General features: G+C 56.2%; 1 protein-coding gene across 1 annotated transcript in view; it reads left to right on the top strand.

Annotated features, from left to right (window-relative positions):
• The first annotated feature begins 6 nt into the window (after positions 1-6).
• LOC140492475 (uncharacterized) overlaps positions 7-25,227 on the top strand; it is a 54,261-nt gene continuing 29,040 nt past the window's right edge. Inside the window, exons 1-4 of the mRNA XM_072591363.1 lie at positions 7-48; positions 16,283-16,325; positions 16,880-16,989; positions 17,692-17,788. Coding sequence (XP_072447464.1) covers positions 11-48; positions 16,283-16,325; positions 16,880-16,989; positions 17,692-17,788 — 288 coding nt within the window. The 5' untranslated portion in view covers positions 7-10. The remainder of the gene's footprint in view (positions 49-16,282; positions 16,326-16,879; positions 16,990-17,691; positions 17,789-25,227) is intronic.

Below are 25,227 nucleotides of genomic sequence, written 5' to 3' on the forward strand. Positions count from 1 at the left end.
GTCTCCAGATATGAAAACCAAACTCATCAAGTCACTGCAGAACCTTGAGTACGTGGGAATTGTACCTGTCTCTCTCTGTACTTGTGTGTCTCTGTACCTGTCTGTCTCTGTACCTGTGTGTCTCTGTACCTGTCTCTCTCTGTGCCTGTGTGTCTCTGTACCTGTCTCTCTCTGTGCCTGTGTGTCTCTGTACCTGTCTCTCTCTGTGCCTGTCTCTCTCTGTACCTGTCTCTCTCTGTACCTGTGTGTCTATGTACCTGTCTCTCTCTGTGCCTGTGTGTCTCTGTACCTGTCTCTCTCTGTACCTGTCTCTCTCTGTGCCTGTGTGTCTCTGTACCTGTCTCTCTCTGTACCTGTCTCTCTCTGTACCTGTGTGTCTCTGTACCTGTCTCTCTCTGTGCCTGTGTGTCTCTGTACCTGTCTCTCTCTGTACCTGTCTCTCTCTGTACCTGTGTGTCTCTGTACCTGTCTCTCTCTGTGCCTGTCTCTCTCGTTACCTGTCTCTCTCTGTGTCTGTGTGTCTCTTTACCTGTCTCTCTCTGTGCCTGTGTGTCTCTGTACCTGTCTCTCTCTGTACCTGTCTCTCTCTGTGCCTGTGTGTCTCTGTACCTGTCTCTCTCTGTACCTGTCTCTCTCTGTACCTGTCTCTCTCTGTACCTGTGTGTCTCTGTACCTGTCTCTCTCTGTACCTGTGTGTCTCTGTACCTGTCTCTCTCTGTGCCTGTCTCTCTCGTTACCTGTCTCTCTCTGTGTCTGTGTGTCTCTTTACCTGTCTCTCTCTGTGCCTGTGTGTCTCTGTACCTGTCTCTCTCTGTGCCTGTCTCTCTCGTTACCTGTCTCTCTCTGTGCCTGTGTGTCTCTGTACCTGTCTCTCTCTGTACTTGTGTGTCTCTGTACCTGTCTGTCTCTGTACCTGTGTGTCTCTGTACCTGTCTCTCTCTGTGCCTGTGTGTCTCTGTACCTGTCTCTCTCTGTGCCTGTCTCTCTCTGTACCTGTCTCTCTCTGTACCTGTGTGTCTATGTACCTGTCTCTCTCTGTGCCTGTGTGTCTCTGTACCTGTCTCTCTCTGTACCTGTCTCTCTCTGTGCCTGTGTGTCTCTGTACCTGTCTCTCTCTGTACCTGTCTCTCTCTGTACCTGTGTGTCTCTGTACCTGTCTCTCTCTGTGCCTGTGTGTCTCTGTACCTGTCTCTCTCTGTACCTGTCTCTCTCTGTACCTGTGTGTCTCTGTACCTGTCTCTCTCTGTGCCTGTCTCTCTCGTTACCTGTCTCTCTCTGTGTCTGTGTGTCTCTTTACCTGTCTCTCTCTGTGCCTGTGTGTCTCTGTACCTGTCTCTCTCTGTACCTGTCTCTCTCTGTGCCTGTGTGTCTCTGTACCTGTCTCTCTCTGTACCTGTCTCTCTCTGTACCTGTCTCTCTCTGTACCTGTGTGTCTCTGTACCTGTCTCTCTCTGTACCTGTGTGTCTCTGTACCTGTCTCTCTCTGTGCCTGTCTCTCTCGTTACCTGTCTCTCTCTGTGTCTGTGTGTCTCTTTACCTGTCTCTCTCTGTGCCTGTGTGTCTCTGTACCTGTCTCTCTCTGTGCCTGTCTCTCTCGTTACCTGTCTCTCTCTGTGTCTGTGTGTCTCTTTACCTGTCTCTCTCTGTGCCTGTGTGTCTCTGTACCTGTCTCTCTCTGTACCTGTCTCTCTCTGTGCCTGTGTGTCTCTGTACCTGTCTCTCTCTGTACCTGTCTGTCTCTGTGCCTGTCTCTCTCTGTGCCTGTCTCTCTCTGTTCCTGTGTGTCTCTGTACCTGTCTCTCTCTGTACCTGTCTGTCTCTGTGCCTGTGTGTCTCTTTACCTGTCTCTCTCTGTGCCTGTGTGTCTCTGTACCTGTCTCTCTCTGTACCTGTCTCTCTCTGTGCCTGTGTGTCTCTTTACCTGTCTCTCTCAGTTCCAGTGTGTCTCTGTACCTGTCTCTCTCTGTGCCTGTGTGTCTCTGTACCTGTCTCTCTCTGTACCTGTCTGTCTCTGTACCTGTACTCTGTACACTGCATTCACCTGGACACCCCGCGCTGGCCTATTACCCGCCCTCGACTTCTTCATTTCCAACTGCTGCCGGGACATTAACTGCCCCCTCGACCATGACCCCACCCCCCCCATCACCAAACCATCATCTCCCAGACCATACAGAACCTCATCACCTCAGGAGATCTCCCACCCACAGCTTCCAACCTCATATTCCGGGAACCCCGCACTGCCCGGTTCTACCTCCTTCCCAAGATCCACAAGCCTGACCACCCTGGACGACCCATTGTCTCAGCATGCTCCTGCCCCATTGAACTCATCTCTACCTACCTCGACACTGTCCTATCCCCCCTAGTCCAGGAACTCCCCACATACGTTCGAGACACCACCCACGCCCTCCACCTCCTCCAAGACTTCCGTTTCCCCGGCCCCCAACGCCTCATCTTCCCCATGGATATCCAATCCCTCTACACCTCCATCCGCCATGACCAGGGCCTCCAAGCCCTCCGTTATTTCCTCTCCAGACGTCCCCAACAGTACCCTTCAACCGACACTCTCATTCGTTTGGCCGGACTGGTCCTCACCCTTAACAATTTCTCCTTCCAATCCTCCCACTTCCTCCAGATCAAAGGGGTGGCCATGGGCACACGTATGGGCCCCAGCTATGCCTGTCTCTTTGTTGGCTATGTAGAGCAGTTGATCTTCCGTAATTACACCGGCACCACTCCCCACCTCTTCCTCCGCTACATTGATGACCACATTGACGCCACCTCGTGCTCCCGCGAGGAGGTTGAGCAATTCATCAACTTCACCAACACATTCCACCCTGACCTTAAATTTACCTGGACCATCTCTGACACCTCCCTCCCCTTCCTGGACCTCTCCATCTCCATTAATGACGACCGACTTGACACTGACATTTTTTACAAACCCACCGACTCCCATAGCTACCTGGATTACACCTCTTCCCACCCTACCTCTTGCAAAAATGCCATCCCGTATTCCCAATTCCTCCGCCTCCACCATATCTGCTCCCAGGAGGACCAGTTCCACCACAGAACACACCAGATGGTCTCCTTCTTTAGAGACCGCAATTTCCCTTCCCACGTGGTTAAAGATGCCCTCCAACGCATCTCGTCCACATCCCGCACCTCCGCCCTCAGACCCCACCCCTCCAACCGTAACAAGGACAGAACGCCCCTGGTGCTCACCTTCCACCCTACCAACCTTCGCATAAACCAAATCATCCGCCGACATTTCCACCACCTCCAAACAGACCCCACTACCAGGGATATATTTCCCTCCCCACCCCTTTCCACCTTCTGCAAAGACTGTTCCCTCCGTGACTACCTGGTCAGGTCCACGCCCCCAAACAACCCACCCTCCAATCCTGGCACTTTCCCCTGCCATCACAGGAATTGCAAAACCTGTGCCCACACCTCCTCCCTCACCTCCATCCAAGGCCCTAAAGGAGCCTTCCACATCCATCAAAGTTTTACCTGCACATCCACCAATATCATTTATTGTATCCGTTGCTCCCGATGTGGTCTCCTCTCCATTGGGGAGACTGGACGCCTCCTAGCAGAGCGCTTTAGGGAACACCTCCGAGACACCCGCACCAATCAACCAAACCGCCCCGTGGCCCAACATTTCAACTCCCCCTCCCACTCTGCCGAGGACATGGAGGTCCTGGGCCTCCTTCACCGCTGCTCCCTCACCACCAGACACCTGGAGGAAGAACGCCTCATCTTCCGCCTCGGAACACTTCAACCCCAGGGCATCAATGTGGACTTCAACAGCTTCCTCATTTCCCCTTCCCCCACCTTACCCTAGTTCCAAACTTCCAGCTCAGTAACTGTCCCCATGACTTGTACGGACTTGTCCGACCTGCCTATCTCATTTTCCACCTATCCACTCCACCCTCTCCTCCCTGACCTATCACCTTCATCCCCTCCCCCACACACCCATTCTACTCTATGCTACTTTCTCCCATCCCCACCCTCCTCTAGTTTATCTCTCCACGCTTCAGGCTCACTGCCTTTATTCCTGATGAAGGGCTTTTGCCCGAAACGTCAATTTCGCTGCTCGTTGGATGCTGCCTGAACTGCTGTGCTCTTCCAGCACCATTAATCCAGAATTTGGTTTCCAGCATCTGCAGTCATTGTTTTTACCTTGTCTCTATACCTGTCTCTCTCTGTGCCTGTGTGTCTCTGTACCTGTCTCTCTCAGTGCCTGTGTGTCTCTTTACCTGTCTCTCTCTGTGCCTGTGTGTCTCTGTACCTGTCTGTCTCTGTGCCAGTCTGTCTCTGAACCTGTCTGTCTTTGTACCTGTCTGTTTCTGTATCTGATTATCTCTGTACCTGTGTGCCTCAGTACATGTCTGTTTCTGTACCTGTGTGACTCTGTACCTGTATATCCCTGTGCCTGTGTGTCTCGGTTCCTGTGTGTTTCTGTACTTGAGTGTCTCTGTGCCTGTCTGTCTCTGTACCTGTGTGTCTCTGTACCTGTCTGTCCTTGTGACTGTCTGTCTCTGTACCTATCTGTATCTGCACCTGTGTGTCTCTGTACCTATGTGTTTCTGTGCCTGTCTGTCTCTGTACCTGTCTCTCTCTGTACCTGTGTGTCTCTGTGCCCGTGTCTCTCTGAACCTGTCTGTCCCTGTGCCTGTCTGCCTCTGTATCTGTGTGTCTCTGTACCTGTCTGTCTCTGTACCTGTCTGTCTCTGTGCCTGTGTCTCTCTGAACCTGTGTGTCCATGTGCCTGTCTGTCTCTGTGCCTGTCTGTCTCTGTACCTGTCTCTCTGTGCCTGTGTCCCTGTCCCTGTACCTATCTGTCCCTGTGCCTGTCTGTCCCTGTGCCTGTCTGTCTCTGTACCTGTGTGTCTCTGCGCTTGTCTTTTGTCTGTACATGTCTGTGTACCTGTATGTCTCTGTGCCTGACTGTCTCTGTGCCTGTGTGTCTCTGTATTTGTCTGTCTCTATGCCTGTCTGTCTCTATGCCTGTCTGTCTCTATGCCTGTATGTCTCTATACCTGTATGTCTCTATACCTGTTAGTCTCTCTACCTGGCTGTCTCTGTGCCTGTGTCTCTCTGCCTGTCTATCTCTGTACCTGTCTTCTCTGTGCCTGTGTGTCTCTGTGGCTGTGTGTCTCTGTGCCCGTGTGTCTCTGTACCTGTGTTTCTGTACCTGTGTTTCTGTACCTGTCTGTCCTGTACTTGTCTGTCTCTATACCTGTGTGTCTCTGTGCTTGTCTGTCTACCTGTCTGTCTCTGTACCTGTCTGTCTCTGTGCCTGTCCGTCTCTGTGCCTGTGTGTCTCTATACCTGTGTGTCTCTGTACCTGTGTGTCTCTGTACCTGTCTGTCTCTGTACCTGTGTGTCTCTGTACCTGTCTGTCTCTGTACCTGTCTGTCTCTGTGCCTGTCCGTCTCTGTGCCTGTGTGTCTCTGTGCCTGTGTGTCTCTGTACCTGTCTGTCTCTGAACCTGTGTGTCTCTGTACCTGCCTGTCTCTGTGCTTGTCTGTCTCTGTGCCTGTGGTTTCTGTACCTGCCTGTCTCTGTGCTTATCTGTCTCTGTGCCTGTGTGTCTCTGTACCTGTCTCTCTCGGTGCCTGTGTTTCTCTGTATCTGTCTGTCTCGGTGCCTGTGTTTCTCTGTACCTGTCTCTCTCTGTGCCTGAGTGTCTCTGTACCTGTCTGTCTCTGTACCTGAGTGTCTCTGTACCTGTCTCTCTCTGTGACTGTGTGTCTCTGTTTCTGTCTGTCTCTGTACCTGTCTGTCTATGAACCTGCCTGACTTTGTACCTGTCTGTTTCTGTATCTGATTGTCTCTGTACCTGTGTGCCTCAGTACATGTCTGTTTCTGTACCTGTGTGACTCTGTACCTGTACATCCCTGTGCCTGTGTGTCTCGGTTCCTGTGTGTTTCTGTGCCTGTGTGTCTCTGTGCTCTTCTGTCTCTTTACCTGTCTGTCTCTGTACCTGTCTGTCCTTGTGACTGTTTGTCTCTGTGCCTGTGTGTCTGTGCCTGTCTGTCTCTGTGCCTGTGTGTCTCTGTGCTCTTCTGTCTCTTTACCTGTCTGTCTCTGTACCTGTCTGTCCTTGTGACTGTCTGTCTCTGTGCCTGTGTGTCTCTGTGCCTGTCTGTCTCTGTGCCTGTGTGTCTCTGTGCTCTTCTGTCTCTTTACCTGTCTGTCTTTGTACCTGTGTGTCTCTGTACCTGTCTGTCCTTGTGATTGTCTGTCTCTGTGCCTGTGTGTCTCTGTGCCTGTCTGTCTGTGTGCCTGTCTGTCTCTGTGCCTATCTGTATCTGCACCTGTGTGTCTCTGTGCCTGTCTGTCTCTGTGCCTGTCTGTCTCTGTACCTGTCTGTCTCTGTATCTGTGTGTTTCTGTGCTTGTCTGTCTCTGAACATGTCTGTATACCTGTGTGACTGTGTACCTGTCTGTCTCTGTGCCTGTCTGTCTCTGTAAGTATCTGTCTCTGTACCTGTGTGTCTCTGTACCTGTGTGTTTCTGTGCCTGTGTGTCTCTGTACCTGTGTGTCTCTGTACCTGTGTGTCTCTGTGCCCATGTGCCTCGGTGCCTGTCTGTCTTTGTGACTGTCTTTCTCTGTGCCTGTCTGTCTGTGTGCCTGTCTGTCTCTGTACCTGTGTGTCTCTGTACCTGTCTGTCTCTGTGCCTGTCTGTCTCTGTGCTCTTCTGTCTCTTTACCTGTCTGTCTCTGTACCTGTCTGTCTCTGTGCCTGTGTGTCTCTGTGCCTGTCTGTCTCTGTGCCTGTGTGCCTCTGTGCTCTTCTGTCTTTTTACCTGTCTGTCTCTGTACTTGTGTGTCTCTGTACCTGTCTGTCCTTGTGATTGTCTGTCTCTGTGCCTGTGTGTCTCTGTGCCTGTATGTCTCTGTGCCTGTCTGTCTCTGTACCTATCTGTATCTGCACCTGTGTGTCTCTGTGCCTGTCTGTCTCTGTATCTGTGTGTTTCTGTGCTTGTCTGTCTCTGTACATGTCTGTGTACCTGTGTGTCTGTGTACCTGTCTGTCTCTGTAAGTATCTGTCTCTGTACCTGTGTGTCTCTGTACCTGTGTGTTTCTGTGCCTGTCTGTCTCTGTACCTGTGTGTCTCTGTAGCTGTGTGTCTCTGTGCCCATGTGCCTCGGTGCCTGTCTGTCTTTGTGACTGTCTTTCTCTGTGCCTGTCTGTCTCTGTACCTGTGTGTCTCTGTACCTGTCTGTCACTGTGCCTGTCCGTCTCTGTGCCTGTCTGACTGTGTGTCTCTGTGGCTATCTGTCCCTGTGCCTGTCTGTCTCTGTACCTATCTGTATCTGCACCTGTGTGTCTCTGTGCCTGTCTGTCTCTGTATCTGTGTGTTTCTGTGCTTGTCTGTCTCTGTACATGTCTGTGTACCTGTGTGTCTGTGTACCTGTCTGTCTCTGTAAGTATCTGTCTCTGTACCTGTGTGTCTCTGTACCTGTGTGTTTCTGTGCCTGTCTGTCTCTGTACCTGTGTGTCTCTGTAGCTGTGTGTCTCTGTGCCCATGTGCCTCGGTGCCTGTCTGTCTTTGTGACTGTCTTTCTCTGTGCCTGTCTGTCTCTGTACCTGTGTGTCTCTGTACCTGTCTGTCACTGTGCCTGTCCGTCTCTGTGCCTGTCTGACTGTGTGTCTCTGTGGCTATCTGTCCCTGTGCCTGTCTGTCTCTGTGCCTGTGTCTGTCTCTGTGCCTGACTATGCCTGTACCTGTCTGTCCCTGTGCCTGTCTGTCTCTGTGCCTGTCTTCTCTGTGCCTGTGTGTCTCTGTGGCTGTGTGTCTCTGTGCCCGTGTGTCTCTGTACCTGTGTTTCTGTACCTGTCTGTCCTGTACTTGTCTGTCTCTATACCTGTGTGTCTCTGTGCTTGTCTGTCTACCTGTCTGTCTCTGTACCTGTCTGTCTCTGTGCCTGTCCGTCTCTGTGCCTGTGTGTCTCTATACCTGTGTGTCTCTGTACCTGTCTGTCTCTGTGCCTGTCCGTCTCTGTACCTGTGTGTCTCTGTACCTGTCTGTCTCTGTGCCTGTCCGTCTCTGTGCCTGTGTGTCTCTGTACCTGTCTGTCTCTGAACCTGTGTGTCTCTGTACCTGCCTGTCTCTGTGCTTGTCTGTCTCTGTGCCTGTGGTTTCTGTACCTGCCTGTCTCTGTGCTTATCTGTCTCTGTGCCTGTGTGTCTCTGTACCTGTCTCTCTCGGTGCCTGTGTGTCTCTGTACCTGTCTCTCTCGGTGCCTGTGTTTCTCTGTATCTGTCTGTCTCTGTGCCTGTGTGTCTCTGTACCTGTCTCTCTCGATGCCTGTGTGTCTCTGTACCTGTCTCTCTCGGTGCCTGTGTGTTGCTTTACCTGTCTCTCTCTGTGCCTGTGTGTCTCTGTACCTGTCTCTCTCGGTGCCTGTGTGTCGCTTTACGTGTCTCTCTCTGTGCCTGTGTGTCTCTTTACCTGTCTCTCTCTGTGCCTGTGTGTCTCAGTACCTGTCTCTTTCTGTGCCTGTGTGTCTCTGCACCTGTCTCTCTCTGTGCCTGTGTGTCTCTGTACCTGTCTGTCTCTTTACCTGTCTCTCTCTGTGCCTGTGTGTCTCTGTACCTGTCTGTCTCTTTACCTGTCTCTCTCTGTGCCTGTGTGTCTCTGTACCTGTCTCTCTCTGTGCCTGTGTGTCTCTGTGCCTGTGTGTCTCTGTACCTGTCTCTCTCTCTGTGCCTGTGTGTCTCTGTACCTGAGTGTCTCTGTGCCTGACTGTCTCTGTACCTGTCTCTCTCTGTGCCTGTCTGTCTCTGTACCTGTCTCTCTCTGTACCTGTCTCTCTCTGTACCTGTCTCTCTCTGTACCTGTCTCTCTCTGTGCCTGTCTCTCTCTGTGCCTGTGTGTCTCTGTACCTGTCTCTCTCTGTGCCTGTCTGTCTCTGTACCTGAGTGTCTCTGTACCTGTCTCTCTCTGTGACTGTGTGTCTCTGTTTCTGTCTGTCTCTGTACCTGTCTGTCTATGAACCTGCCTGACTTTGTACCTGTCTGTTTCTGTATCTGATTGTCTCTGTACCTGTGTGCCTCAGTACATGTCTGTTTCTGTACCTGTGTGACTCTGTACCTGTACATCCCTGTGCCTGTGTGTCTCGGTTCCTGTGTGTTTCTGTGCCTGTGTGTCTCTGTGCTCTTCTGTCTCTTTACCTGTCTGTCTCTGTACCTGTGTGTCTCTGTACCTGTCTGTCCTTGTGATTGTCTGTCTCTGTGCCTGTGTGTCTCTGTGCCTGTATGTCTCTGTGCCTGTCTGTCTGTGTGCCTGTCTGTCTCTGTACCTATCTGTATCTGCACCTGTGTGTCTCTGTGCCTGTCTGTCTCTGTATCTGTGTGTTTCTGTGCTTGTCTGTCTCTGTACATGTCTGTGTACCTGTGTGTCTGTGTACCTGTCTGTCTCTGTAAGTATCTGTCTCTGTACCTGTGTGTCTCTGTACCTGTGTGTTTCTGTGCCTGTCTGTCTCTGTACCTGTGTGTCTCTGTGCCCATGTGCCTCGGTGCCTGTCTGTCTTTGTGACTGTCTTTCTCTGTGCCTGTCTGTCTCTGTACCTGTGTGTCTCTGTACCTGTCTGTCACTGTGCCTGTCCGTCTCTGTGCCTGTCTGACTGTGTGTCTCTGTGGCTATCTGTCCCTGTGCCTGTCTGTCTCTGTAACTGTGTGTCTCTGTGCCTGTCTGTCTCTGTGCCTGACTATGCCTGTACCTGTCTGTCCCTGTGCCTGTCTGTCTCTGTGCCTGTCTTCTCTGTGCCTGTGTGTCTCTGTGCCCGTGTGTCTCTGTACCTGTGTTTCTGTACCTGTCTGTCCTGTACTTGTCTGTCTCTATACCTGTGTGTCTCTGTGCTTGTCTGTCTACCTGTCTGTCTCTGTACCTGTCTGTCTCTGTGCCTGTCCGTCTCTGTGCCTGTGTGTCTCTATACCTGTGTGTCTCTGTACCTGTCTGTCTCTGTGCCTGTCCGTCTCTGTACCTGTGTGTCTCTGTACCTGTGTGTCTCTGTACCTGTCTGTCTCTGTGCCTGTCCGTCTCTGTGCCTGTGTGTCTCTGTACCTGTCTGTCTCTGAACCTGTGTGTCTCTGTACCTGCCTGTCTCTGTGCTTGTCTGTCTCTGTGCCTGTGGTTTCTGTACCTGCCTGTCTCTGTGCTTATCTGTCTCTGTGCCTGTGTGTCTCTGTACCTGTCTCTCTCGGTGCCTGTGTGTCTCTGTACCTGTCTCTCTCGGTGCCTGTGTTTCTCTGTACCTGTCTGTCTCTTTACCTGTCTCTCTCTGTGCCTGTGTGTCTCTGTACCTGTCTGTCTCTTTACCTGTCTCTCTCTGTGCCTGTGTGTCTCTGTACCTGTCTGTCTCTGTACCTGTCTCTCTCTGTGCCTGTGTGTCTCTGTACCTGTCTCTCTCGATGCCTGTGTGTCTCTGTACCTGTCTCTCTCGGTGCCTGTGTGTTGCTTTACCTGTCTCTCTCTGTGCCTGTGTGTCTCTGTACCTGTCTCTCTCGGTGCCTGTGTGTCGCTTTACGTGTCTCTCTCTGTGCCTGTGTGTCTCTTTACCTGTCTCTCTCTGTGCCTGTGTGTCTCAGTACCTGTCTCTTTCTGTGCCTGTGTGTCTCTGCACCTGTCTCTCTCTGTGCCTGTGTGTCTCTGTACCTGTCTGTCTCTTTACCTGTCTCTCTCTGTGCCTGTGTGTCTCTGTACCTGTCTGTCTCTGTACCTGTCTCTCTCTGTGCCTGTGTGTCTCTGTACCTGAGTGTCTCTGTGCCTGACTGTCTCTGTACCTGTCTCTCTCTGTGCCTGTCTGTCTCTGTACCTGTCTGTCTCTGTACCTGTCTCTCTCTGTGCCTGTCTCTCTCTGTGCCTGTCTCTCTCTGTGCCTGTCTGTCTCTGTACCTGTCTCTCTCTGTACCTGTCTCTCTCTGTGCCTGTCTCTCTCTGTGCCTGTGTGTCTCTGTACCTGAGTGTCTCTGTACCTGTCTCTCTCTGTGCCTGTCTGTCTCTGTACCTGAGTGTCTCTGTACCTGTCTCTCTCTGTGACTGTGTGTCTCTGTTTCTGTCTGTCTCTGTACCTGTCTGTCTATGAACCTGCCTGACTTTGTACCTGTCTGTTTCTGTATCTGATTGTCTCTGTACCTGTGTGCCTCAGTACATGTCTGTTTCTGTACCTGTGTGACTCTGTACCTGTACATCCCTGTGCCTGTGTGTCTCGGTTCCTGTGTGTTTCTGTGCCTGTGTGTCTCTGTGCTCTTCTGTCTCTTTACCTGTCTGTCTCTGTACCTGTCTGTCCTTGTGACTGTTTGTCTCTGTGCCTGTGTGTCTGTGCCTGTCTGTCTCTGTGCCTGTGTGTCTCTGTGCTCTTCTGTCTCTTTACCTGTCTGTCTCTGTACCTGTCTGTCCTTGTGACTGTCTGTCTCTGTGCCTGTGTGTCTCTGTGCCTGTCTGTCTCTGTGCCTGTGTGTCTCTGTGCTCTTCTGTCTCTTTACCTGTCTGTCTCTGTACCTGTGTGTCTCTGTACCTGTCTGTCCTTGTGATTGTCTGTCCTTGTGATTGTCTGTCTCTGTGCCTGTGTGTCTCTGTGCCTGTCTGTCTGTGTGCCTGTCTGTCTCTGTGCCTATCTGTATCTGCACCTGTGTGTCTCTGTGCCTGTCTGTCTCTGTACCTGTCTGTCTCTGTATCTGTGTGTTTCTGTGCTTGTCTGTCTCTGAACATGTCTGTGTACCTGTGTGACTGTGTACCTGTCTGTCTCTGTGCCTGTCTGTCTCTGTAAGTATCTGTCTCTGTACCTGTGTGTCTCTGTACCTGTGTGTTTCTGTGCCTGTGTGTCTCTGTACCTGTGTGTCTCTGTACCTGTGTGTCTCTGTGCCCATGTGCCTCGGTGCCTGTCTGTCTTTGTGACTGTCTTTCTCTGTGCCTGTCTGTCTGTGTGTCTCTGTACCTGTCTGTCTCTGTGCCTGTCTGTCTCTGTGCCTGTGTGTCTCTGTGCTCTTCTGTCTCTTTACCTGTCTGTCTCTGTACCTGTCTGTCCTTGTGACTGTCTGTCTCTGTGCCTGTGTGTCTCTGTGCCTGTCTGTCTCTGTGCCTGTCTGTCTCTGTACCTGTCTGTCCTTGTGATTGTCTGTCTCTGTGCCTGTGTGTCTCTGTGCCTGATTGTCTCTGTGCCTGTCTGTCTGTGTGCCTGTCTGTCTGTGTGCCTGTCTGTCTCTGTACCTATCTGTATCTGCACCTGTGTGTCTCTGTGCCTGTCTGTCTCTGTACCTGTCTGTCTCTGTATCTGTGTGTTTCTGTGCTTGTCTGTCTCTGTACATGTCTGTGTACCTGTCTGTCTCTGTAAGTATCTGTCTCTGTACCTGTGTGTCTCTGTACCTGTGTGTTTCTGTGCCTGTCTGTCTCTGTACCTGTGTGTCTCTGTAGCTGTGTGTCTCTGTGCCCATGTGCCTCGGTGCCTGTCTGTCTTTGTGACTGTCTTTCTCTGTGCCTGTCTGTCTCTGTACCTGTGTGTCTCTGTACCTGTCTGTCACTGTGCCTGTCCGTCTCTGTGCCTGTCTGACTGTGTGTCTCTGTGGCTATCTGTCCCTGTGCCTGTCTGTCTCTGTAACTGTGTGTCTCTGTGCCTGTCTGTCTCTGTGCCTGTGTCTGTCTCTGTGCCTGACTATGCCTGTACCTGCATGTCTCTGTACCTGTCTGTCTCTGTACCTGTCGGTCTCTATACCTGTGTGTCTCTGTACCTGTGAGTCTCTGTGTTTGTCTGTCACTGTGCCTGTGTGTCTCTCCTACCTGTCTGTCTCTGTGTCTGTCTGTCTCTGTACCTGTCTGTTTCTGAACCTGTCTGTGTTTGTACCTGTCTGTTTCTGTATCTGATTATCTCTGTACCTGTGTGCCTCAGTACATGTCTGTTTCTGTACCTGTGTGACTCTGTACCTGTATATCCCTGTGCCTGTGTGTCTCGGTTCCTGTGTGTTTCTGTACTTGAGTGTCTCTGTGCCTGTCTGTCACTGTACCTGTGTGTCTCTGTGCTCTTCTGTCTCTGTACCAGTGTGTCTCTGTACCTGTCTGTCCTTGTGACTGTCTGTCTCTGTACCTATCTGTCTCTGTGCCTGTGTGTCTCTGTGCCTGTCTGTCTCTGTACCTGTCTGTCTCTGTACCTGTGTGTTTCTGTGCCTGTCTGTCTCTGTACATGTCTGTCTGTGTACCTGTATGTCTGTGTGCCCGTGTATCTCGGTGCCTGACTGTCTCTGTGCCTGTCTGTCTCTATACCTGTGTGTCTCTGTGCCTGTCTGTCTCTATACCTGTGTGTCTCTGTACCTGTGTGTCTCTGTGTCTGTCTGTCTCTGAACCTGTCTGTCTTTGTACCTGTCTGTTTCTGTATCTGATTGTCTCTGTACCTGTGTGCCTCAGTACATGTCTGTTTCTGTACCTGTGTGACTCTGTACCTGAATGTCCCTGTGCCTGTGTGTCTCGGTTCCTGTGTGTTTCTGTACCTGTGTGTCTCTGTGCCTGTGTCTCTCTGAACCTGTCTGTCCCTGTGCCTGTCTGCCTCTGTAGCTGTGTGTCTCTGTACCTGTGTGTCTCTCTACCTGTCTGTCCATGAGCCTGTGTGTCCCTGTGCCTGTGTGTCTCTCTACCTGTCTGTCCCTGAGCCTGTCTGTCCCTGTGCCTGTCTGTCCCTGGGCCTGTCTGTCCCTGTGCCTGTCTGTCCCTGTACCTGTGTGTCTCTGTGCCTGTCTGTCCCTTACCTGACTGTCCCTGTGCCTGTCTGTCCCTGTACCTGTCTGTCCCTGTACCTGTGTGTCTCTGTGCCTGTGTCTCTCTGAACCTGTCTGTCCCTGTGCCTGTCTGCCTCTGTAGCTGTGTGTCTCTGTACCTGTGTGTCTCTCTACCTGTCTGTCCCTGTGCCTGTCTGTCCCTGTACCTGACTGTCCCTGTGCCTGTCTGTCCCTGTACCTGTGTGTCTCTGTGCCTGTCTGTTCCTGTGCCTGTCTGTCCCTGTGCCTGACTGTCCCTGTGCCTGACTGTCCCTGTGCCTGACTGTCCCTGTGCCTGTCTGTCCCTGTGCCTGTCTGTCCCTGTGCCTGACTGTCCCTGTGCCTGTCTGTCCCTGTGCCTGACTGTCCCTGTGCCTGTCTGTCCCTGTGCCTGACTGTCCCTGTGCCTGTCTGTCCCTGTGCCTGTGTGTCCCTGTGCCTGACTGTCCCTGTGCCTGTCTGTCCCTGTGCCTGTCTGTCTCTGTACCTGTCTGTCCCTGTGCCTGACTGTCCCTGTCTGTCCCTGTGCCTGACTGTCCCTGTGCCTGTCTGTCTCTGTACCTGTCTGTCCCTGTGCCTGACTGTCCCTGTGCCTGTCTGTCCCTGTGCCTGTCTGTCCCTGTGCCTGACTGTCCCTGTGCCTGTCTGTCTCTGTGCCTGTCTGTCCCTGTGCCTGACTGTCCCTGTGCCTGTCTGTCCCTGTGCCTGTCTGTCCCTGTGCCTGACTGTCCCTGTGCCTGTCTGTCCCTGTGCCTGACTGTCCCTGTGCCTGACTGTCCCTGTGCCTGTCTGTCCCTGTGCCTGACTGTCCCTGTGCCTGTCTGTCCCTGTGCCTGTCTGTCCCTGTGCCTGACTGTCCCTGTGCCTGTCTGTCCCTGTGCCTGACTGTCCCTGTGCCTGTCTGTCCCTGTGCCTGACTGTCCCTGTGCCTGTCTGTCTCTGTACCTGTCTGTCCCTGTGCCTGTCTGTCCCTGTGCCTGTCTGTTCCTGTGCCTGACTGTCCCTGTGCCTGACTGTCCCTGTGCCTGTCTGTCCCTGTGCCTGACTGTCCCTGTGCCTGTCTGTCCCTGTGCCTGACTGTCCCTGTGCCTGTCTGTCCCTGTGCCTGTCTGTCCCTGTGCCTGACTGTCCCTGTGCCTGTCTGTCCCTGTGCCTGACTGTCCCTGTACCTGTCTGTCCCTGTTCCTATACTTGTGTGGCTCTGTGGCCTGTCACTTTCTGTGATTGTCCCTGAGTTAATGCTGGTTGGATGGGGATTGGTCCATGAGTGAATGCTGGTTGGATGGGGATTGGTCCATGAGTGAATGCTGGTTGGATGGGGATTGGTCCATGAGTTAATGCTGGTTGGATGGGGATTGGTCCATGAGTGGATGCTGGTTGGATGGGGATTGGTCCATGAGTGGATGCTGGTTGGATGGGGATTGGTCCATGAGTGGATGCTGGTTGGATGGGGATTGGTCCATGCGTGGATGCTGGTTGGATGGGGATTGGTCCATGCGTGGATGCTGGTTGGATGGGGATTGGTCCATGAGTGGATGCTGGTTGGATGGGGATTGGTCCATGAGTGAATGCTGGTTGGATGGGGATTGGTCCATGAGTGGATGCTGGTTGGATGGGGATTGGTCCATGAGTGAATGCTGGTTGGATGGGGATTGGTCCATGAGTGAATGCTGGTTGGATGGGGATTGGTCCATGAGTGAATGCTGGTTAGATAGGGATTGGTCCCTGAGTGGTTACTGGTTGGATGGGGATTGGTCCATAAGTGAATGCTGGTTGGATGGGAATTGGTCCCTTAGTGAATGCTGGTTGGATGGGGATTGGTCCATAAGTGGATGCTGGTTGGATGGGGATTGTTCGGTGAGTGAATGCTTGTTGGATGGGGATTGGTCCATGAGTGGATGCTGGTTGGATGGGGATTGGCCCCTGAATGAATCCTGGTTGGTTGGGAATTGGTCAATGAGTGGATGCTGGTTGGATGGGGATTGGTCCCTGAATGAATCCTGGTTGGATGGGGATTGGTCCCTGAATGAGTCCTGGTTGGATGGGTATTGGTCCATGAGTGAATGCTGGTTGGTGGGGATTGGTCCCTGAGTGGATGCTGGTTGGATGGGATTGGCCCCTGAATGAATCCTGGTTGGATGAGGATAGGTCCCTGAGTGAATGCTGGTTGGATGTGAATTAGTCCATGAGTTAATGCTGGTTGGATGGGGATTGGTCCATGAGTGAATGCTGGTTGGATGGGGATTGGTCCATGAGTGAATGCTGGTTGGATGGGGATTGGTCCCTGAGTGAATGCTGGTTGGATGGGGATTGGTCCCTGAGTGAATGCTGGTTGGATGGGGATTGGTCGATGAGTGAATGCTGGTTGGATGGGGATTGGTCCATGAGTAAATGCTGGTTGGATGGGGATTGGTCCCTGAGTGAATGCTGGTTGGATGGGGATTGGTCCCTGAGTGGATGCTGGTTGGATCTTGCTGTTCCAATGCATATACCCAGTCATATTTCCTTTCACTTTCTGTTGGTACAGTTACGTGGTGGGAATGTGTGGTGATGGAGCCAACGACTGCGGGGTGAGTTCGTCCACTTTTCGCTCTGTTTCCAGTTTGCTTGGCCACTATTCAGTCACATTTGGCATCACAGCACACTCTGTGTGGTGTCAGGAGATGTCGTTGGCCTGTAGCAAGGCCGGGTTCGATAGGAGTTGGGAATGTGGGGCTGAGACTCTCCGTGTACCACAGACACCTCACGTTCCCCGAAGCTAAGGGAGGGGGGAGATTGGGCTCCCGAGGGGCTGAATAGCCTCCTGCTATTGCCGCAGCACGTCTGAGATAGGTGATGGTGATGGGACTTGCCGCTTTCCCTTGGATCAAACTGACCCTGCTCCCACTGTCAGAGAGTCTCAATTAGACAGACGGGGGAGAGTGGGCACACAGAGAGGAATGGACGATCAGCCATGAGGGTGAGACCGGCTTGAATGGGCCAAAGGGCCTGTATCAGGCCCGATCACTCGTGTTTTGGCTGAGCAGGGTGCTGTGGCCCTGTGTACCCACAGATTCCAGTGCCCGCTGCCCCGTTTCTCCACATCCAGGCCAGAGTGACAATCGGGCTGTTTCCCCCCCCACAGGCCCTGAAGACAGCCCACGTGGGAATCTCACTGTCACAGCTCGAAGCCTCTGTCGCCTCTCCGTTCACCTCCAAACAGCCGACCATCGAGTGTGTCCCCATCCTCATCAAGTAGGTACCACAACCTCCACCTCACTCGCTATCTAATCCCGGGCTGTCCCTGTCCTGGGAGGGTGTGATGGGGGGACAGTGTAGAGGGAGCTTTACTCTGTATCTAACCCCGGGCTGTCCCTGTCCTGGCAGGGTGTGATGGGAGACAATGTAGAGGGAGCTTTCCTCTGTATCTAACCCTGATCTGCCCCTGTCCTGGGAGGGTATGATGGGAGGGTACTGTAGAGGGAGCTTTCCTCTGTGTCTAACCCAGTACTGTCCCTGTCCTATGGTGGTGTTGAATGGATGAGAAAGTGTAGAGGGAGCTTTCCTCTGTATCTAAGCCGGTGCTGTCCCTGGGCTGTGGCGGTGTTGAATGGGGACAGTGTAGAGGGAGCTTTCCTCTGTATCTAAGCCGGTGCTGTCCCTGTACTGTGGTGGTATTGAATGAGGACAGTGTAGAGGGAGCTTTCCTCCGTCTCTAAGCCGGTGCTGTCCCTGTACTGTGGTGGTGTTGAATGGGGACAGTGTAGAGGGAGCTTTCCTCTGTATCTAAGCCGGTGCTGTCCCTGTACTGTGGCGGTGTTGAATGGGGACAGTGTAGAGGGAGCTTTCCTCTGGATCTAACCCCATGCTGTCCCTGTCCTGTGGTGGTTGTGAAGTGTGGTGGGGGACTGTGTCTCTGAGTGATTCTAACCTGCCCGCTGTATCTCTGTGTTACAGGGAGGGTCGCGCTGCCTTGGTCACCTCATTCTGTGCGTTTAAGTACATGGCCCTGTACAGCATGATCCAATACGTCAGTGTCCTCATTCTCTACTATGTGAGTAACACAGCGGGCTCACTCACTCACTGCAGCGCTCCCTCAGCACTGACCCTCTGACAGTGCCCACTCCCTCAGCACTGACCCTCCGACAGTGTGGCACTCCCTCAGCACTGACCCACCGAAGGTGCGGCATTCATCATCAATGACCCTCCAACAGTGCGATGCTCCCTCAGCACTGACCCTCCGACAGTGCATCGCTCCCTCAGCACTGACCCTCCGACAGTGCAGCGCTCCCTCAGCACTGACCCTCCGACAGTGCGGCGCTCCCTCAGCACTGACCCTCCGACAGTGCAGCGCTCCCTCGGCACTGACCCTCCGACAGTGCGGCACCCCCTCGGCACTGACCCTCCGACAGTGCGGCGCTCCCTCTGCACTGACTCTCCGACAGTGCGGCACTCCCTCGCCACTGACCCTCCGACAATGCGGCACTCCCTCAGCACTGACCCTCCGACAGTGCGGCACTCCCTCGGCACTGACCCTCCGACAATGCGGTGCTCCCCCAGCACTGACCCTCCGACAGTGCGGCGCTCCCTCGGCACTGACCTTCCGACAATGCGGCACTCCCTCAGCACTGACCCTCCAACAGTGCAGCACTCCCTCAGCACTGACCCTTCGACAGTGCAGCACTCCCTCAGCACTGACCGTCTGACAGTGCCAACTCCCTCAGCACTGACTCTCCAACAGTGCGGCACTCCCTCAGCACTGACCCTCCGACAGTGCGGCACTCCCTCGGCACTGACCCTCCGACAGTGCGGCGCTCCCTCGGCACTGATCTTCCGACAATGCGGCACTCCCTCAGCACTGACCCTCCAACAGTGCGGCCCTCCCTCAGCACTGACCCTTCGACAGTGCAGCACTCCCTCAGCACTGACCGTCTGACAGTGCCAACTCCCTCAGCACTGACCCTCCAACAGTGCGGCACTCCCTCAGCACTGACCCTCCGACAGTGCGGCACTCCCTCGGCACTGACCCTCCGACAGTGCGGCGCTCCCTCGGCACTGACCCTCCGACAAAGCGGCGCTCCCTCAGCACTGACCCTCCGACAGTGCGGCGCTCCCTTGGCACTGACCCTCCGACAGTGCGGCGCTCCCTCAGCACTGACCCTCCGACAGTGCGGCGCTCCCTCTGCACTGACCCTCCGACAGTGCCCACTCCCACAGCACTGACCCCACAACAGTGCAGCGCTCCCTCAGCACTGACCCTCTGACAGTGTGGCACTCCCTCAGCACTGACCCTTCGACAATGCGGCACTCCCTCAGCACTGACCGTCTGACAGTGCCAACTCCCTCAGCACTGACCCTCCAACAGTGCGGCACTCCCTCAGCACTGACCCTCCGACGGTGCGGCACTCCCTCAGCACTGACCCTCCGACAGTGCGGCACACCCTCTGCACTGACCCTCTGACAGTGCGGCCCTCCCTCAGCACTGACCCTTCGACAGTGCAGCACTCCCTCAGCACTGACCATCTGACAGCGCCCACTCCCTCAGCACTGACCCTCCGACAGTGCGGCGCTCCTTCGGCACTGACCCTCCGACAATGCGGCGCTCCCTCAGCACTGACCATCCGACAGTGCGGCGCTCCCTCTGCACTGACCCTCCGACAGTGCGGCGCTCCCTCAGCACTGACCCTTCGACAGTGCAGCACTCCCTCAGCACTGACCATCTGACAGTGCCAACTCCCTCAGCACTGACCCTCCAACAGTGCGGCACTCCCTCTGCACTGACCCTCTGACAGTGCGGCCCTCCCTCAGCACTGACCCTTCGATAGTGCAGCACTCCCTCAGCACTGACCGTCTGACAGTGCCAACTCCCTCAGCACTGACCCTCCAACAGTGCGGCACTCCCTCTGCACTGACCCTCTGACAGTGCAGCACTCCCTCAGCACTGACCCTCCAACAGTGCGGCACTCCCTCTGCACTGACCCTCTGACAGTGCAGCACTCCCTCAGCACTGACCCTCCGACCGTGCAGCACTCCCTCAGCACTGACCCTCCGACAGTGTGGCGCTCCCTCGGCACTGACCCTCCGACAATGCGGCGCTCCCTCAGCACTGACCCTCCGACAGTGCGGCGCTCCCTCGGCACTGACTCTCCGACAGTGCGGCACTCCCTCTGCACTGACCCTCTGACAGTGCGGCCCTCCCTCAGCACTGACCCTTCGACAGTGCAGCACTCCCTCAGCACTTACCGTCTGACAGTGCCAACTCCCTCAGCACTGACCCTCCAACAGTGCGGCACTCCCTCTGCACTGACCCTCTGACAGTGCAGCACTCCCTCAGCACTGACCCTCCGACCGTGCAGCACTCCCTCAGCACTGACCCTCCGACAGTGTGGCGCTCCCTCGGCACTGACCCTCCGACAATGCGGCGCTCCCTCAGCACTGACCGTCTGACAGTGCGGCACTCCCTCAGCACTGACCCTTCGACAGTGCGGCACTCCCTCAGTACTGACCCTCCAACAGTGCGGTGCTCCCTCAGCACTGACCATCTGACAGTGCCAACTCCCTCAGCACTGACCCTCCAACAGTGCGGCACTCCCTCTGCACTGACCCTCTGACAGTGCGGCCCTCCCTCAGCACTGACCCTTCGACAGTGCAGCACTCCCTCAGCACTGACCGTCTGACAGTGCCAACTCCCTCAGCACTGACCCTCCAACAGTGCGGCACTCCCTCTGCACTGACCCTCTGACAGTGCAGCACTCCCTCAGCACTGACCCTCCGACCGTGCAGCACTCCCTCAGCACTGACCCTCCGACAGTGTGGCGCTCCCTCGGCACTGACCCTCCGACAATGCGGCGCTCCCTCAGCACTGACCCTCCGACAGTGCGGCACTCCCTCAGCACTGACCCTTCGACAGTGCGGCACTCCCTCAGTACTGACCCTCCAACAGTGCGGTGCTCCCTCAGCACTGACCCTTCGACAGTGCGGCACTCCCTCGGCACTGACCCTCCGACAGTGCGGCGCTCCCTCAGCACTGACCATCCGACAGTGCGGCCCTCCCTCAGCACTGACCCTCCGACAGTGCCCACTCCCTCAGCACTGAACCTCCGACAGTGCGGCGCTCCCTCGGCACTGACCCTCCGACAGTGCGGCGCTCCCTCAGCACTGACCCTCCGACAGTGCGGCGCTCCCTCTACACTGACCCTCCGACAGTGCCCACTCCCACAGCACTGACCCCCCAACAGTGCAGCGCTCCCTCAGCACTGACCCTCTGACAGTGTGGCACTCCCTCAGCACTGACCCTTCGACAATGCGGCACTCCCTCAGCACTGACCGTCTGACAGTGCCAACTCCCTCAGCACTGACCCTCCAACAGTGCGGCACTCCCTCAGCACTGACCCTCCGACGGTGCGGCACTCCCTCAGCACTGACCCTCCGACAGTGCCCACTCCCTCAGCACTGACCATCTGACAGTGCCAACTCCCTCAGCACTGACCCTCCAACAGTGCGGCACTCCCTCTGCACTGACCCTCTGACAGTGCGGCCCTCCCTCAGCACTGACCCTTCGACAGTGCAGCACTCCCTCAGCACTGACCGTCTGACAGTGCCAACTCCCTCAGCACTGACCCTCCAACAGTGCGGCACTCCCTCAGCACTGACCCTCTGACAGTGCAGCACTCCCTCAGCACTGACCCTCCGACCGTGCAGCACTCCCTCAGCACTGACCCTCCGACAGTGTGGCGATGCCTCGGCACTGACCCTCTGACAATGCGGCGCTCCCTCAGCACTGACCCTCCGACAGTGCGGCACTCCCTCAGCACTGACCCTTCGACAGTGCGGCACTCCCTCAGTACTGACCCTCCAACAGTGCGGTGCTCCCTCAGCACTGACCCTTCGACAGTGCGGCACTCCCCTCGGCACTGACCCTCCGACAGTGCGGCGCTCCCTCAGCACTGACCATCCAACAGTGCGGCCCTCCCTCAGCACTGACCCTCTGACAGTGCCCACTCCCTCAGCACTGACCCTCCGACAGTGCGGCGCTCCCTCGGCACTGACCCTCCGACAGTGCGGCGCTCCCTCAGCACTGACCCTCCGACAGTGCGGCGCTCCCTCTGCACTGACCCTCCGACAGTGCCCACTCCCACAGCACTGACCCCCCCAACAGTGCAGCGCTCCCTCAGCACTGACCCTCTGACAGTGTGGCACTCCCTCAGCACTGACCCTTCGACAATGCGGCACTCCCCTCAGCACTGACCGTCTGACAGTGCCAACTCCCTCAGCACTGACCCTCCAACAGTGCGGCACTCCCTCAGCACTGACCCTCCAACAGTGCGGCACTCCCTCAGCACTGACCCTCCGACGGTGCGGCACTCCCTCAGCACTGACCCTCCGACAGTGCCCACTCCCTCAGCACTGACCATCTGACAGTGCCAACTCCCTCAGCACTGACCCTCCAACAGTGCGGCACTCCCTCGGCACTGACCCTCCAACAGTGCGGCACTCCCTCTGCACTGACCCTCTGACAGTGCGGCCCTCCCTCAGCACTGACCCTTCGACAGTGCAGCACTCCCTCAGCACTGACCATCTGACAGTGCCAACTCCCTCAGCACTGACCCTCCAACAGTGCGGCACCCCCCTCTGCACTGACCCTCTGACAGTGCGGCTCTCCCTCAGCACTGACCCTTCGACAGTGCAGCACTCCCTCAGCACTGACCCTCCGACAGTGTGGCGCTCCCTCGGCACTGACCCTCCGACAATGCGGCGCTCCCTCGGCACTGACCCTCCGACAATGCGGCGCTCCCTCAGTACTGACCATCCAACAGTGCGGCGCTCCCTCGGCACTGACTCTCCAACAGTGCGGCACCCTCTCTGCACTGACCCTCTGACAGTGCGGCACCTCCCTCAGCACTGACCCTTCGACAGTGCGGCACTCCCTCAGTACTGACCCTCCAACAGTGCGGTGCTCCCTCAGCACTGACCCTTCGACAGTGCGGCACTCCCTCAGCACTGACCGTCGGACAGTGCCAACTCCCTCAGCACTGACCCTCCGACAGTGTGGCACTCCCTCAGCACTGACCCTCCAACAGTGTGGCACTCCCTCAGCACTGACCCTCCAACAGTGAGGCACTCCCTCAGCACCGACCGTCTGACAGTGCCCACTCCCTCAGCGCTGACCCTCCGACAAAGTGGCCCTCCCTCAGCACTGACCCTCCGACAGTGCGGCACTCCCTCAGCACTGACCCTCCGACAGTGCCCACTCCCTCAGCACTGACCCTCCAACAGTGCGGCACTCCCTCTACACTGACCCTCTGACAGTGCGGCACTCCCTCAGCACTGACCCTCCGACAGTGCGGCACTCCCTCAGCACTGACCCTCCGACAGTGCGGCACTCCCTCAGCGCTGACCCTCCGACAGTGCGGCGCTCCCTCAGCGCTGACCCTCCGACAGTGCGGCGCTCCCTCAGCGCTGACCCTCCGACAGTGCGGCCCTCCCTCAGCACTGACCCTTCGACAGTGCAGCACTCCCTCAGCACTGACCGTCTGACAGTGCCAACTCCCTCAGCACTGACCCTCCAACAGTGCGGCACTCCCTCTGCACTGACCCTCTGACAGTGCAGCACTCCCTCAGCACTGACCCTCCGACCGTGCAGCACTCCCTCAGCACTGACCCTCCGACAGTGTGGCGCTCCCTCGGCACTGACCCTCCGACAATGCGGTGCTCCCTCAGCACTGACCCTCCGACAGTGCGGCACTCCCTCAGCACTGACCCTTCGACAGTGCGGCACTCCCTCAGTACTGACCCTCCAACAGTGCAGTGCTCCCTCAGCACTGACCCTTCGACAGTGCAGCACTCCCTCGGCACTGACCCTCCGACAGTGCGGCGCTCCCTCAGCACTGACCATCCGACAGTGCGGCCCTCCCTCAGCACTGACCCTCCGACAGTGCCCACTCCCTCAGCACTGACCCTCCGACAGTGCGGCGCTCCCTCGGCACTGACCCTCCGACAGTGCGGCGCTCCCTCAGCACTGACCCTCCGACAGTGCGGCGCTCCCTCTGCACTGACCCTCCGACAGTGCCCACTCCCACAGCACTGACCCCCCAACAGTGCAGCGCTCCCTCAGCACTGACCCTCTGACAGTGTGGCACTCCCTCAGCACTGACCCTTCGACAATGCGGCACTCCCTCAGCACTGACCCTCCGACAGTGCGGCACTCCCTCAGCACTGACCCTCCGACGGTGCGGCACTCCCTCAGCACTGACCCTCCGACAGTGCCCACTCCCTCAGCACTGACCCTCCAACAGTGCGGCACTCCCTCTGCACTGACCCTCTGACAGTGCGGCCCTCCCTCAGCACTGACCCTTCGACAGTGCAGCACTCCCTCAGCACTGACCATCTGACAGTGCGGCTCTCCCTCAGCACTGACCCTTCGACAGTGCAGCACTCCCTCAGCACTGACCCTCCGACAGTGTGGCGCTCCCTCGGCACTGACCCTCCGACAATGCGGCGCTCCCTCGGCACTGACCCTCCGACAATGCGGCGCTCCCTCAGCACTGACCATCCAACAGTGCGGCGCTCCCTCGGCACTGACTCTCCAACAGTGCGGCACCCTCTCTGCACTGACCCTCTGACAGTGCGGCACTCCCTCAGCACTGACCCTTCGACAGTGCGGCACTCCCTCAGTACTGACCCTCCAACAGTGCGGTGCTCCCTCAGCACTGACCCTTCGACAGTGCGGCACTCCCTCAGCACTGACCGTCGGACAGTGCCAACTCCCTCAGCACTGACCCTCCGACAGTGTGGCACTCCCTCAGCACTGACCCTCCAACAGTGTGGCACTCCCTCAGCACTGACCCTCCAACAGTGAGGCACTCCCTCAGCACCGACCGTCTGACAGTGCCCACTCCCTCAGCGCTGACCCTCCGACAAAGTGGCCCTCCCTCAGCACTGACCCTCCGACAGTGCGGCACTCCCTCAGCACTGACCCTCCGACAGTGCCCACTCCCTCAGCACTGACCCTCCAACAGTGCGGCACTCCCTCTACACTGACCCTCTGACAGTGCGGCACTACCTCAGCACTGACCCTCCGACAGTGCGGCACTCCCCTCAGCACTGACCCTCCGACAGTGCGGCACTCCCTCAGCACTGACCCTCCGACAGTGCGGCGCTCCCTCAGCGCTGACCCTCCGACAGTGCGGCGCTCCCCTCAGCGCTGACCCTCCGACAGTGCGGCGCTCCCTCAGCGCTGACCCTCCGACAGTGCGGCGCTCCCTCAGCGCTGACCCTCCGACAGTGCGGCGCTCCCTCAGCGCTGACCCTCCGACAGTGCGGCGCTCCCTCAGCGCTGACCCTCCGACAGTGCGGCGCTCCCTCAGCGCTGACCCTCCGACAGTGCGGCGCTCCCTCAGCGCTGACCCTCCGACAGTGCGGCGCTCCCTCAGCGCTGACCCTCCGACAGTGCGGCACTCCCTCAGCACTGACCCTCCGACAGTGCCCTCCAGT

This window comes from Chiloscyllium punctatum, chromosome 21, assembly GCF_047496795.1.
Source record: "Chiloscyllium punctatum isolate Juve2018m chromosome 21, sChiPun1.3, whole genome shotgun sequence".
Lineage (NCBI taxonomy): Eukaryota > Metazoa > Chordata > Chondrichthyes > Orectolobiformes > Hemiscylliidae > Chiloscyllium > Chiloscyllium punctatum.